Genomic DNA, 16,268 nt, shown 5'->3' with positions numbered 1-16,268 from the left:
TGATAATGCAATCACTGCTGTGATTACATACGTAGGTACTATACGAAAATATATACAGTAAGTATCTCAGCCAGCAATTTTGCTAATCTCAGCAACTGAATACATGTTTACATTTTTTTATGTGAACAGAAGCACAGATGCAGCCAGCCATGACATAAAGATATCCCCCCCCCCATCTATCCTGAGAATGGGCCACATGTGTGTACTATTTGGGATTGCAACTAGCCAAATCAGCCTGTGACCCGCTCACCGGGGCATATTCATCCATGCAATTACATGCGTCAGATTCTGTCTGTCATTTTCTAGGATGCAATAGAGAAATGATAGACAGAATCTGGTTGCTATTGGTAAAATCACCACTTTTCATTTTAAGAAGATTTAGTAAATGTTCCACTAAAACTTATAAAATACACAATTTTCAAAGTACCAAATTGTAAGCATAAATTACCAATTATTTATTAAAATCATTAAATTGTTAAATCTGCCCCTTTTGGATGTTTCAATCTATATTCCCCACCCACACAGAAAAGGGTGACATTTGCCTGAAGTTGTGTGACATATCAGTATGTTTTTGGAGTGTGGCAGTACTGTAAAATAGAGAACCTGGAGGAAACTCATGCAAACAAGAGTAGAGGATACAAGCTCCATACGGATCAGGGTCTCTGTCGGAATTGGGGGTCTGATTCAGAATCCAGCTCAGAAGTCCAAATGTTGCTATTTGCCGATCTTTGCACTTCTGAGTATGCTTACCCATGCACAATCCCTTAAACTAAGATCCCATTTCTGGGAGCAGCCCAGACAATGTAGGCAGCAGGCCGCAGCAGCTGTGTGACGTCAGTACAGCTGCTGTGACCCAAAACATAGCCAGCATTTGCCTGGCTTCACAGCTAGACTGCTCAGTCAGGGAGCTGTCGGTCATGTGTGAGCGCTTCCCTGTGGAGCAAAGTTCTCCCACTTTAGTGACTGCACATTTTTAGGGGCTCATCACAGGGAGGGTCCATACAGCTGTAGATGTAGCTTATCTAGATTTTAGTAAGGCTTTTGACACTGTCCCACATCGCAGACTGTTATATAAGCTTGTTAGCTTGGGATTGGATTCTAAGATAGTTGAATAAGAGCGTGGTTGCAGGACAGGAAACAGAGAGTTGTAGTAAACGGAGTACAGTCAAAGGAGGGAAAGGTTACAACTGGGGTACCCCAGGGATCTGTACTTGGACCAGTGCTTTTTAATATCTTTATTGGTGATATTGCAAATGGAATTGAGGGTAAAATGTGCCTTTTTGCAGATGAAACAATGGTATGCAACAGGGTAGACACACCAGGAGGGGTAAAACAAATGATTGATGATCTAGGTATATTAGAGGAATGGTCAAGAGCATGGCAACTACAGTTTAATGCCCAAAAATGCAAAATCATGCACTTGCGGCTCAAAAATCCAAAGACTAGATATATTATAAATGGCACTATAATGGAAACTACAGAGGAAGACAGAGAGATCTAGGTGTCACTATTTCAGGGGACTTAAAGGCATGTAGCCAATGTAACAAAGCAATGAAGAAGGCAAGTCAGATGCTTGGTTGCATAGGGAGAGGGATCAGCAGTAGAAATAAAGAAGTAATAATGCCACTGTATAGGTCATTGGTACGACCTCATCTAGAGTATTGTGTTCAGTTCTGGAGGCCATATCTCCAGAAGGATATAAATACATTAGAGACTGTACAAAGAAGAGCAACTAAAACGGTGCATGGCCTACATCACAAAACGTACCAGGAAAGACTAAAATATTTTAAAATGTATACTTTAGAGCAGAGAAGGGAATGGGGACATGATAGAAACTTTCAAATATATCAAGGGCTTTAACAAGGTACAGGTGGGAGACATTCTTCACAGAAAGAGTAGCAACAGAACACAAGGACATGCACTGAAACTAGAGGGAGGAAGATTCAGGGGAAATTTGAGGAAGAATTACAGATGGGGCAGGTCCCATCTTGGCAGGGGATGGCGATGGCGACGCCAGCCGCCATCCCCTGCCGGCGGCATCTGCATAGCGAGAGGCACGAGAGGCGCGCGCGTCCCCTTCCCGACGGCGCTTCCAGGCGCTCCCCCGGGTCACCGCCGGCTTGTCGGCGGTAACCCGGGGTCCCCGCCGCCTGCCGCACCCCCCCCCTAACCCTGTCCGTCTCCCTGAGGCGGAGATGGACAGGGTTCCCATCGCCCTGCCGACGGAGATTGAGACGAACGTGAGACGCAAGCGCGTCTCAGTCAGATGGTGAGGCAGGCTGCTGGCGGATCACCAGCGCTGACGTTCTGGCGATTCGCCAGCAAGGAAGAGGCCTGCCCCATCTGTACTTCACAGAAAGAGTAGTAGATTAGTGGAATAGCCTCCCATCAGAGGTGGTAGAGGCAAATACAGTAGTACAATTTAAACTTGCTTGGGATAGGCATATTGATGTCCTTACAAAAAAAAATAAAGATCAAATATGTTTTTTTTTTAAAAAGGGGCAGACTAGATGGGCCAAGTGGCTCTTATCTGCCGTCAAATTCTATGCTTCTATATTTCTATGTTACTACATAGTATGTTTTAAAAGAGACAATGGTTTAATCTGACATTCTAATTTGGTAACTGTGCAGCAACACAAATATAATGTTCACAAATTGATCAAAACATTGCTTTAAATGATCTGTCTCCAAAACGTTCTGAATATGAACAGACATCATTCTCTCACAAATAAAAGGAAGTGTAATTACTGTACTGTACATGTACAAAGAAAGACAATAAATATAATCCCTTATTATATTATTCAAGGTAAATATTAATGTGTTCTATAAACTTTACTCACAAGGAAGCAGGATGTAATAATAACTGCTAACTGCATTCCTAGTATACCAAGTGTCCCATTGATTAAAAAGTGTCCTTAAATAGGTTGGCAGACAGGAATTTTGCGACGCATCGGTAAAAGGCATTTTCACCATAATTAACATTTTGAGGCTGTATTTTCCTTAATGAGGTTAAGAATGGACAATTCCTATTGATATGTTTTTTTCCTTTGCCCTATGAGACCTTAGACCACTGAAGTTAATATAAACAAGTGTTACTGCTCTGTTTAACTCTCGCCATGGCAACTGAGAATTGATCAGCTGCTCTGACATTAAAATATTATAAAATTGTGGTAATAAGTAATTTTTATAACAAGATAAAGGGCAATAAAAAAAGACACTTATCACCACTATAAAATAAATATTATCGATAATTAGACCACTGTGTCTCAAATGTCTTAAATTTTAACAAGTTCCTTAAATGTTTTATTTTGGTCATACTGTATAATGCTAATACCTTTTTCTCCATTAGGACTCTTTCACATTCCATTGCTCTTAATATGCTTTTTTTTTACCTGTACTTCTAAAACATTTTCTCATTGAAATTTAACCCTTTGAGTGCCAACTTTGCTGTGAGAGGTGTGCAAAATATCCGCTAAAAATGCCAGTGTCTCTCACAGTGACTGTTCTTTTATTGGGTGCAATAATTAGCTAAACCTTAATTAATTGACTTGGCTGTATTTGTATTTATTTATCCTAAAAGAACAGGTGCTGTGAGAGACACTGGCATTTTTAGAGGATATTTTGAGGCTCTCTTACAGCAAGGTTGGCACTCAACTGGTTAAGCAAGGTGTTTTGTCCTATGTGGTGTGTGCGTCAGCCCATGAAACAGACACTGGGATAATACATTAGTATCACTTACTGTTCTCCGATTTCGGATTCTTGACACTATATCCCAGACATGTTAAATGAATGAACTAGTGCCAGAGCACTGATCCTCAACTGTCTGTTATAGCTGTTAACATTGGGCACAGTTCTAAATCAGTGATTTGCATCCAGTGCAGGGTACATTATTTTATATGTCACAGCTAACAGGGAGCATGCATAAAATATAATGAAGTTACACAAGGTGTCCCATATTTTAGTTATTTTCTACTTATAAATTGGTTACACTTTACGTGGATATAAAATACTCTCCAATTTATTTATGATTTTGCGTGTCAAAAAAAAAAACAAGTTACATCCAATGGCGGCTCAGACCTTATGGTAGGAGGGGGGCTGCCGCTGGCTTGGATGCCGGCACCCCCCTTGCTGCTGCTGCTTTTCTTGATCCCTGCCGCAGCATTCAAGGCCATAGGCGAATCTAGAATTATGGTAATGGGTGGTCCCAAATCTAGACACAAAAGTAGGGGACCTTTGCGCGGCGTAGCCGCGCTGCAAAAGGGGCGTGGCCCCACGGGAAGGAGGCGTGGCATCACAAAAAGGGGTGTGGTGTTACACTTTAGACCATACACAGTAATGTCCATAACACATTTTAGCAAACTCCGTAATACCCATTACACATAAAGCTACACGTCGTAATGCCACTTACACATAAGGCCACACACCATAATGCCCATTACACATTGTGCCACACATCATGATGCCCATTACATACTATATAACAAACCGTTATGCCCATTACATATTTGCCACATAAGTGCTGCTTACCTACGTGCTCATTGCTAGGGGGTTCTTGCTTGATGGCACCATAGTACCCATTACACATGATGCCGCACACCATAGTACCCATTACACATGATGCCGCGCACCATAGTACCCATTACTCATGATGCTACACTCATAATGTCCCTTACACATGATGCTGCACACATAATGCCGCTTACACATGATGCTGCACACCGTAATGCCCCTTACACATTAAGCCACACATTATGCATAATGCCCCCACTTGTAGCATCCCTTAAGCAATGCCCCCAAAAGTGCCACTTACTGTAAATTTTTATATGAGCCTTCGCTGCTGCTGCAGGGAGAGATGGAGAGCGGTGCAGCTGCTTCTATGGGGAGAGGAGCAGAGCACAGCGCAGAGCACGCTCCCACTCCCCTGCTGGTGTCCCCTCTGGTGTTTGAGTGGACATTTGAAATATTGTGCGCTCTGTTGTTGTGCGTGACGTCGGGGGAGCACGCCGGGCGCCGGCACCACATGATTAAGGGGGGGGGAGGCTGAGGTGAAAGCGGGAAGAAGAATTGGAGTGGAAGCTGCAGGGGTGACACTCATTGACAACTGGGCAGAGAGCAGGGGGCTGCCCGGCTGTATTCAGAGCACTGCAGGTCACGGCTGTTTGAAATAATACCCCTTTCACAACAGAAAATTCAGGGATTTACCCGGGAATATGGTCCCAGGATCATGCAGGGACATTCCCAGGCTGACACCTTATACACCAGCCTAGTCCCTGCATTTTCTGGTGTGAGGGGGAGAGACAACCACTCCCCTCTCCCTACCCCCCTTTAACCAACCAGCTATATCTTCGGAACCAACTGACCCATTTACATAAGACCAGTATCATATTGAAGAACTTTTGAGTTGGCTTCGAATGATTTTGGTCCCATGAAACTGGGCTGTTTGGTTCCAGAGAAATCTGCCCTCAAAGAACATAAACAGTCATGAAATTACATTTAAGAAATGAAAAAAAAAAAAAAACGGTTTAACCTCAATATCCCTGGAACCAATTAACCCATATGGATCCAGCCTGGTATCAGATTGAAGGCCCAGCGATTTGGGTTCAACTGAGATCAACCTCGAGCTTCAGTGATGCCGAAGGGGGAACTGGCAGCCGTTGAACTGGGTGGGGGTCGGAATTAGCGGGTCCCATGTTATCCTATAGGGAAAACGTTCCAGCTTTGCCTGGTCATATCTCCGGTTCACAGGGGGCTAGAGACACGGGACCACCCACTAGATTCGCCTATGTTCAAGGCACCTGTATAATGATGACTGGTGCCTTGACTGACGCATGCGCAGTACTGACCTCTATACTCCGAATGCAGACTTTTATGGGCTGCTTCGGCAACAGCACATAGAAATGAAGCTCCTGTACAACACAGATGACAGGCACCGGGACCAGAGCATGAGCAGTACAGACGTAGGTACTGCGCATGTGCAGACCCCATATTTTATAGGTTGCTGCGCAGCAGCCTATAGAGAGGCATCCCGGAGGGAGTGAACACCTCCCATTGGGACTGCCTTGGTGACTGGCAGGTTGGATTTCGAATAGGAAGTCACTGCCAGTCACAGTGAAGTCAGTGTAGTCTCACAGACTGCATCTGGCTTCACTACAGTGACAGATTTTACCTGGGGTGGCTGCAGCCCTGCAGCCCATAGGTAAAAACCGCCAATGGTTACATTTATATTGAAAAGTTTCACAACAGCAAAATGTTTGGAAGTATGAGTAGTCTAGTGAACAAACTCCTAATATACAGATACTATACTGTACATACAGATCTACAGTATATCAGATATTGAGATTTATTATGCAGCATTTATAATATCCACACATAAAAGGGATTGAACTTTGGTTTGAAATATCAGTCAATACCAAATCACATTGGTGTGCTAATTGCTACATTTCAGCCATTTTTTCACTCCCTTATTATTATTTCACTTCCCTATTATTTACTGTGCACTACTTCCCTCCTTGCTAGTACCACACTAAGGAAGTGTTACTGTATATATTTTGCACTACCACACTGACTGTCTTATATATAAGCAGTAACATACTAGAAGTTATGTCTGTCATCTTTTAAATCCCCCACCTTGTTATGGCAGCAGGTTACATCTGTGTAAATTCTGTGCACTGTGCTCTATCTGCTTATAGCCTTCGTTTCTTTACACACAGTACCTTGCTCTGTGCACTTCCAATCTTCCAATTCCTCCAACATTCCTTGATACATACTGTATCTCCACCATTCCTGTGCACTTTGTAATGTGAGATCTGTTTCTAACAAACTTTCACCTACCTGTCATCTTTTCATTTCAAAATCCTTCACTCTCCTTATCATTAAAAAACACCTGGCTTACCTCTGACACTGCATTCCCTTCAGCTCTCGCCTATAGAGCAATCTTATTCCGCGATATGCCAAGACCCAGAAAAACAATGGCCCTTATTCAGATCTGATCGCAGTACAAATTTGTTCTCAAAATGTGCAAAACCAGGGGTTAAATTGAGGGGGAACGGGATTCAACTGAGTTCCACCACCTCTAATGGAAGGGGGAACTGATTTCCATCTCTACCACAGTCCTGAACAGTAATTCCAACAGAAAAGTTGCCCCCCTTGTCGGGATTTCGGCGATCGGGGTTCCAGCGTCGGGATTCTGAACGCCGGGATCCTGACCGCCGGGTTTTAATACTGAATCCATGTCTGCAAATCTATTGGCCAAGATCTTTAATTTAGTATATGATATGCTTTGTTCAAACAACAGCATCATAGAACTGTCACTAATAAAGATCATCATTATTATGCTATTAAATTAATAATAACAATAATAATAATATGAAGAAGAATATTGAGATGACAGACCAAATTAACAGTTACATTCTGATACAACATTGTCATAGTATTGTTAAATTTCAGTGACTATAATATTTTTTTTTGTTTTGCTAATCGTTGAACATTTTTGTGTAACATGTTAGATTTGCTCATGCCCGGATGTATACTGCTTGTATTGTATTTCATGTTTACCCAGCAAAAGTTAAGATGTTTTAAAAAGTTCTAACTCTTTGTGTTTTAAAGTGCATATCTTTTAATTTCCAGATGGTTTCCTTTATTCGATCACAACAACACAGCATGTGCAAAATGTGCATTACTAACAGTCTGTCAGGTTTCAGGTTTTCAAAAAAATAATTATTGCTTTAACCCTATAACTACAAAATGTTTGCTCCTGCCGTAGTCAGTCTGATGTAAATAGTTTTTATGCTGGTGTTGCATTTGTCGCTAATTATTCTTTCTCTAAATAAATAAAATATTGTAAATTGTTATAAATGTAGTATTTGCTGACATATCTAAACATGGTATAAATGTTCATGTTGCAACCCATTTAATACATCAAAGAACGTACCAAGCATAGTAATGTGTACCAAACATGACATTTCTATACATTTTGTCCATCAGCGGTGGCAGAGAAGTACCAAAGCACATATACCTGTAAGTCATAAATTGATATTGGCAAACTCATTTGCCACGGTTCAGAAATGACAAGATTTTGGCTAGCTAGGTGGTTTCAAGTATTATTGGGAACACATTTCAGGACAATGATTAATAGGATCAATAACTAACTATAAAAGCCTTTTGGCACATATACAGATTGTTTTGCAGTTTTCCAAAAATTGACAGAATGTGTACATACCTATCAAGATCAGTTGCTACTTTGTACTTTTAACTATAGCAGCTGTAAATGCTTTCCTGATTTATCCACTTGCAACAGTAATGTCTATGCTATCAAGGATGGAGTAAAATACATATTCTAAATGATTGTGCCAGATATCTTAAGATTCAGTAGTGTCAACTCTTTGGATCATTCACTTACCTGCCTTGTAGTTTTAGTAAATGTCTAGCTACTCGCAATGAACTAATATTCCAACAAATGCCATTATTGAGAAAAATAAATCAGAAACCCGTGTCCCTCTGTTGTGCTTAGAGGTTCAGGTGGCACCCAGGGCCATTTGGAAACGTGAGTTTGTTACATAATTTACACTTTCAGTATTCACACGGATATTGATACCCAGATGAAATAAAGTCTGCTGACCTCTTTTTTCACACCGCAATTAACTAGACAAAACAAAGATAAACTAGGTTTAAGATTAAAGAGGCAGACTAGATGGGCCAAATGGTTCTTATCTGCCGTCAAATTCTATGTTTCTATGTTTCTTAGGCTCTGCAAATAAATGTGGACTAGAATATGCAACCTTGCAGACAAGGACTGAACATACGATTTGCGGCCTTTACCACTATAATATGAATCCACCGCAATAAACAAAACAAGAACTATAAACAAGGTATTGCGGATAGGTCTGTAACCTAACCGTCTATGCAACACTGTTGCAAGACTGGACCAATATCTATGGCATCTGCTGTGAGACAAACAAACAATACACACCAACAAGACAAGTAGCATGCGGTTAGGCCTGCACCCTAACCGCATCCGAGACTCTGTCACAGGACAAAAGCTATGGCTTCAGCTGGTACCGTTGGAATAACAATGGCAGATTGTAATGAAAGGTGTGACTTCATCCACAATGTGTGGGGAAGCTACTGGTACTCATAACACCTCTGGAGAGAAGCTGGACACAGACAAGATCTCACAAACTGGATGCAATGGTTCAGGCAGAATCTCATAGGAAACATGTCAGGTATGCTTACTGGAATACTCAGAAACAGGGTGTAACAATCTAAAACACAGCTGCTGCACTAATTTCCTAGACCCACAAACTGGAATACACTGGACTCTGGAATAATCTCAGACAGGAGTTTGCTAGGAATCTCTGAAACAGTATAAATCACCAGGAACAAGGAGTATCATTGGAGCATCACAGGAAATATAACAGGAGTATAACAAGAATATAACCAGCAGGGTTTGAGTACTCTGAGCATGACTATATACCAAGTAGCTTAGGAGGCAGGCACACCAAACACAGACTAAGGCATGCATGGAAACAAGGCAAGGTGGATCAGCCAAAACCTGGAGCACTTATCTGGTGAACATATAGAACATGAATAACAGCAGTGGCTGCGGTCGCAGCCCATGACAGATGGTCTGAAACAGACCAACATAGTTAGGACCAAAGTTTCTGGAGGGCTGATAGAGTCTAATATTTTTGTTCAGCAGCGATGCAGCCATATTCTATCACCCGCCTTGAAAGTGCATGCCTTACAATAAGTAAAGCAAAGAGCTGTAAAGAACTTAGACAGGAATGAAGATTTGATCAGAGTAGAATGTATTTTCTTCCATGCAAGTTGTCCTGTTTTGAAACTCAGGCAGGTTGGTGGTTCTGAGGCCATAGAAAGAATTAGCTCTGTCTTAATGCCCAAAATTGCAAACGAGTGGAGACATCTTGGTGGGAGAGTGGCAAGCATAATTGTAGGCAAATTTGTCCAAAGACAAATATTATGCCCAATTGTTATATAGTTTGGAAGGTATTGTTCCAATGATTTATTAACTATTTTAGTCTGTCCATTGGACTGTGGGAGATATGCAGAGGAAAAGCTGAGATTAATGCCTAGCAATTTACAGAAAGGCCTCTAATATTGCACAATGAGTATAATATCCCGAGGCAGGCTGCACATTCTGAGTATAAAGTGGACAAATACATGGCACTGAGTAGCATTGAAAGTGAGATAAAATGTGCTAAATTACTCAAACAGCCAACCATGCCTCACTTGGTATTGTAACATGCAGCTATAGGTAGGACAACAATAAAATCCATTGATCCATTGGTCCAAGGTGTTTTTAGAATGAACAGAGGTAACAGTTGACCAGCCATCAGGGAATTGTTTCTGGTGCAGACTGGATTTGGCTGAAACAAATTCCTTGACATCCTAAATGATGACTGAATACCATACTCAGTAAGCTAAAAGTTCCTGGTACAACAAGTAAACAATTGCACTGGTTCTAAGGAGTCCGTGGTAGAAAAAATAAGACAGAATGGAAACAGCATGGTGAATCCTTTTTTCCTTAAATACACCTTTCAATTTTGATAGCAAGCTGCTGTGAATCCAGCACAGGATACTGGAGTAGAGAAAATATCAAAATCAAGGTCATATCATAGCAATCCAAAAACCTCAAAAGAGGCATCCTAAGACTGTAACCCTGGATGCCTGGTTTTCTGTTACTCCAAACCAGAAGAATGAGGTCTGAGCCGGAAACATAGGTAAGAGTTCCCCCATGCATCAATGGCATATCTTCTGGTTCCCAGAGAAGTGATTGGCAAGATATAATTTTGGCTGAAGCAGCTGGAGTAGACATCAATACCTCCTACTGAGCTTCAAGAAAGATCAATAAGTCTTTGATCATTGGTGAGAGTGTCTGTATTTGGTTATCAGCACCTAGACATGATTGGATGAAGCAGGATCCATAGTCCAAACTCCATTATAAACTGAAAATGTTTATTGGTTATAATGTTGCACTTGTCAAATAACCACACAACTCTTGCAGAGACTAGATGGGCTTCACCTGTAACATCTACTGTACCTTTGCTGGGTGAAGTAAGTTCACCTGGTACTAATTGGCAAGTGATTTACATACATGACACATTTTAGCTGATAGACGGTTTATTGCCTTCTGTTAGTATTGCTACCACAGCCAGGTAGTACACCTCATAATCAGCCTGGTATTCTGGGTGAAATTTAATAGGATGAGAAATTCAGAAAGTGAGAGATTTGGTAAGAAATCTCCAGTTTTTTTAAAACGGCCATCATGCACACTGCAAAATAGAACTGGTTTTGCAGTGTAAATGATTGTCGCTTTAAAAAAACTGGAGATTTTCTTACCAAATCTCTCACTTTCTGAATCTCGTCCTACTAAATTTCACCCTCTATGTGTTATCCTTCCTGTTCAAAATTGTGGAGTAATTGTGTAAGAGCTTCATACAACCACCTCACGTCACTAACTCCAGCATTTACCAGTCCATCCCAGTGGTCCCAGCTTAAGATTTATGCAAATCACAGATTCTGACACTAAGATGTTTTATACATTTCTATTATATGGTGGTCACTGGAATGCCCTGTCACTAAGTGTCGTATTGTGCCCATTAGTATGCTCTGTGTATTCTATGATATTCAATGAGTATAGTACAATAGAGAGGAAAGGGTCAGGGAAAATGGCTGTTTCATTTGTACTGTTCCCCCAAATTTTGGTAGCAGCCCTGTGGACAGTGTAATAGATTTCATTATTACTCAAATGACTGAGTTTGCAGCTCTTTTACGTAATGTACTAGCCCAAAAGACAGAGGGAGAGATTCCTCTATATATAATGGTGTGATAGTTTAATTCACAGATGTCTTGTTTTGCTGCAGTGCAATGTCAGGTTTACAATTAACTAACTATTCTTTACTAATACAGTATATGGGGCTTTAATTGTAGCAGAAAATGTTCAGCATTCCACTAGTTATTGTAAATGTTTCCCTGTATTATTGCTAAATCCCTAAATATAATATATTAGGAAAATACTGCATCCACAAAATGCACAGCACATTCCAAAGGCAATGATTTTATTAATCTAAAAATAATATCCTTTTGCATAGAAAATACAACATCAGGATCTGACTTTGAAACCACTTTCATTTCAAAATGAACAGAAATGATCTTACCTTCCCTCCTGTTGAGTTTAGCATATACTGGTGCATAAATGCCAGACATTATTGACGAACTCCTAAAGGATTGCGACTGAAGTCCGGAAACCAGAGGCTCATCACATTTTTCTGTAAAATTCAAGGGAAAATAGGAAACATCATTAGCATTCAGTGTACATGTTAGTATACTATTTACCATATAATATAACAGTGGTTCTCAAATCCAGTCCTTGGGACACATACATAGTACAAGTTGTTAGGAGGTCTCCAGTCAGAATAACAAGTGAAATAATTAGTTCTACCTGTGGATAATTTACAATATGGGAAGTATTCAATGTTTGTATTCTCCATGTGCCTGTTTAGGATTTGCTGCACATTCGCAGGGTTCCGGGGGGCTGCAGCATTCGCTGCCAGCCCTTCCTGTCACCCTATTCAATGCAGCAGGGGCTCGCTGCCCCTGCTGGCGAATATAAACCCCTGAGGCGAATGCTGCAGTGAGCCGGGGGACAGAGGCAGGCAGGGAGATGCAAGCCTCCCTGCATGCCCCAGAATTTGTGGGGGAGGGCTCCCGGGGCACAGGCAGAGTGTGTCTGCCACTCTGCCTGTGGGAATGCCCCCCCGGGAATGCTGGCACGGGGCAGGGGTGGGGAGCTGCTCCTCTGGTCCCACACGTAACAGAGTAAAGTGAACATATGAATATCTAATGAGCGGCTCCTGGCTCCCAGCCCCCTGCTGGTGAAAATGTAAAAAAAAAAATGTTCAAAATAAAAAATAAAATTAAAATAATAAACAGTATTAATGTGCTTCAAGCACATGAATAAAAATAGCATGCCCCTGCACAGAAAAAAAAATCAGATTTTTTGACACCAAAAAAAAACAACTTTATTTTAAAAGATCACTTTCCAGTTCACCTTAAAAAGATGTCAAATGCAAAATGGTGAATCATGGCAAAAATCAGGGAGAAAGCAAGTCGCCTTTCTAGCATTGAATACACTCTCAGCGAATTTCAGTGAAAACCCCATTGAAATACACCAGCGAATTGCAGTGTGCATGAAATGGAGAACTGGCCGGCATTCACTGTTCGCTTTCGGCGAACAGTGAACATTGAATAGGGTAAATCATATTTTCAGTGAAAAAAATTCAATGCAAGGAGTGAAAACAGCCTGATTCGCTGAAAAAACGATAAATCGTGAGCTTTGAATATTGGCCTTTGTGTCAGTCAGTAATGAGTACACCAGTGCTCCAAATAGCAAATAATGAAGAAATGCATTGTATAGGTCCATACACACTGAGCGACTATGCCCAGCGTGAATGGACAGCGATGACCGCTGTCATCGCTGCGGGGAAAGCCACTCAGTGCATACACACTGAGCGGCTTTCCCCCTGCGCGGTGCTGACAGAGGGGGGGAGGATGGCGCTATGCAAAGCCGTATAACCAGCAGATGAACGGCTTTACCGTCGATGTTGTGGGAGCGCGCAGCAGAGCTCACCGCTTATCGCCGGGCCATACACACTGGGTGGCTTTGAGCTGAATGCCGCTCAAACCTGCTGTTTTGAGCGGCTTTCAGCTCAAAGTCGCCCAGTGTGTATGAGCCTTTAGTATTATTACAATGACTGGATTTGAGAAGCACTGTAATACAATAAAATCAAACAAAGTTTCACATTTAATAGTATTATAATAATAATAATAGTAAGCAGTGACTGCAGCAACGAACACAGCATGCAAGGGGAAGCTTGTTAGCTCATATAAACATACATGTTAAGTTGTACTCTATGTGATATACTGTATTTGCTGACTGCAGGTGCCAAATAATAGTCAACATTGTGTCTATCACAGCCACCATGCAGCACCCGGGACTCAGCAATAGGCATTGGTTCAATCTCACTAGAGGCTAGGGGAAGGCTTTGAAGGAGAGTGAAGTCGAATACTGCGTCCCGTCCTGGGTGCTATGGTGGCTGTGATGAACACAGAGCAGCTGATCCACAGGGACCTACAGTCAGCAGTTTTTTGTAGTTGCTGCATAGAGATTTTTGGATGTAAAAAAGGAACATAGACAGTAGAAGCAAAACACAAATGGTCTGATGGCACCAACAAGTATATACAGTATCTTATATAGCGCACACATATTTAGCAGAACTATACAGAGAATATTTGAACATTCACATCAGTCTCTGCTCCAGTGGAGCTTATAATCTATATATACTACCACATGTACACACACATTCATTCTAGGGTTAACAAACCAGTATATTTTTGGATTGTAGGAGGAAGTCGGAGTACCCGGAGTAAACCCACGCAAGCATTGGGAAAATATACAAACTCCACACAGTAAGAGCCATGATTTGATTCCATGACCTTTGCGCTATAAGACAGCTAACCATTACACTGTCTGTGCTGCCCAATATTCACACATATATATATATATATATATATATATATATATATATATATATATAGCCAACCTCGAGTACTGTGTGCACTCCCACGGACTCCCGCAATGAAGACTCAGACACAGGGCATAAAGTGCTGACGTTTCGGGATTTAATTCCCGTTTTCAAAGCAAACAATCGGTGCAAGACAAATAAGAAGGTGAACACACTCACCTATATAGCTGTAAGAGGAGTCGCCCAGTTTTCCAGACGCCGTCTATCGCCGCCCCCAGCTCCCGCTCAGGTAACCCGGAAGTGCGTCACTGCGTAGACCCGTCTCTCGGCGTCGTCGCGGCAGCGTCCTTAGCAACCTGGACGTCATCCCGGCTGGTTTCCTGGGTACGGCGCATAGTCCCGGCGTCCTTGTTGTCATGGCGACAAAGCACTGCAAAACATAAATAACCATGGTGGATCGTGCAGAAGTGTATCAGAATTGTGAAAAACAAACCTGTAGTATAAAAAACATATTAAGCATATATAAGAACAAATGTAATAAAGGTCAAAGTAGAAAAAAATCAAGATAGAAAAAAATGTATGAATAACACAGACGGACTGAGTTATTCATACATTTTTTTCTATCTTGATTTTTTTCTACTTTGACCTTTATTACATTTGTTCTTATATATGCTTAATATGTTTTTTATACTACAGGTTTGTTTTTCACAATTCTGATACACTTCTGCACGATCCACCATGGTTATTTATGTTTTGCAGTGCTTTGTCGCCATGACAACAAGGACGCCGGGACTATGCGCCGTACCCAGGAAACCAGCCGGGATGACGTCCAGGTTGCTAAGGACGCTGCCGCGACGACGCCGAGAGACGGGTCTACGCAGTGACGCACTTCCGGGTTACCTGAGCGGGAGCTGGGGGCGGCGATAGACGGCGTCTGGAAAACCGGGCGACTCCTCTTACAGCTATATAGGTGAGTGTGTTCACCTTCTTATTTGTCTTGCACCGATTGTTTGCTTTGAAAACGGGAATTAAATCCCGAAACGTCAGCACTTTATGCCCTGTGTCTGAGTCTTCATTGCGGGAGTCCGTGGGAGTGCACACAGTACTCGAGGTTGGCTGTATGCTTTTTTACCTGTGAGCACCCCGGCAGTTGGTCTTGGGAGATTTCGGAGTGCCGGTCCCTGGAGAAGCCTATATATATATATATATATATACACCAGTATTTGTTTGCGGCGGCACTCGAACAAACAACAGGACAGCAGGTAGATGTACATCTACCTGTTGTCCTGTTGTTTGTTCGAGTGCCGCCGCAAACAAATACTGGCATATTCGTGGCTGCTTCGGCTACCCAGCTCGGAGGGCACCGCATCATTCACTCTGTCCCTTGGAGGGATTCAGTTGCACCACAGATTGGGAGTGCCGTCCCAGGCTTATATATATATATATATATATATATATATATATATATATATATATATACACACACACACACACAGTATATGGTACAGTACTGTATGTACAGAGACATATGCATTATCAAGAAAAAGTGATAGTGATAGGACATGCTATGATTTTATCAGCACCACATGGGCTTAATTGCCAATATTACTTTAATAAACGACTATTTTTATAATTTATAGGTCAATTTAATTATCATTAAATAATTTCAAGGTAAATTTATTTAGAAATCACCTTGACTACCAAATGTCCTAAAACAAAACAATC

General features: G+C 41.6%; 1 protein-coding gene across 1 annotated transcript in view; it reads right to left on the bottom strand.

Annotated features, from left to right (window-relative positions):
- CNTNAP2 (contactin associated protein 2) overlaps positions 1 to 16,268 on the bottom strand; it is a 1,678,538-nt gene that overhangs the window by 1,249,077 nt on the left and 413,193 nt on the right. Inside the window, exon 2 of the mRNA XM_083188543.1 lies at positions 12,177 to 12,287. Within this exon, the coding sequence (XP_083044669.1) occupies positions 12,177 to 12,287 (111 nt within the window). The remainder of the gene's footprint in view (positions 1 to 12,176; positions 12,288 to 16,268) is intronic.

This window comes from Crinia signifera, chromosome 5 (assembly GCF_055691185.1).
Source record: "Crinia signifera chromosome 5, ASM5569118v1, whole genome shotgun sequence".
NCBI classification, from domain to species: domain Eukaryota; kingdom Metazoa; phylum Chordata; class Amphibia; order Anura; family Myobatrachidae; genus Crinia; species Crinia signifera.
Note: the sequence above shows the minus strand (reverse complement) of the source record. Positions and strands in the feature narration are given on the sequence as shown.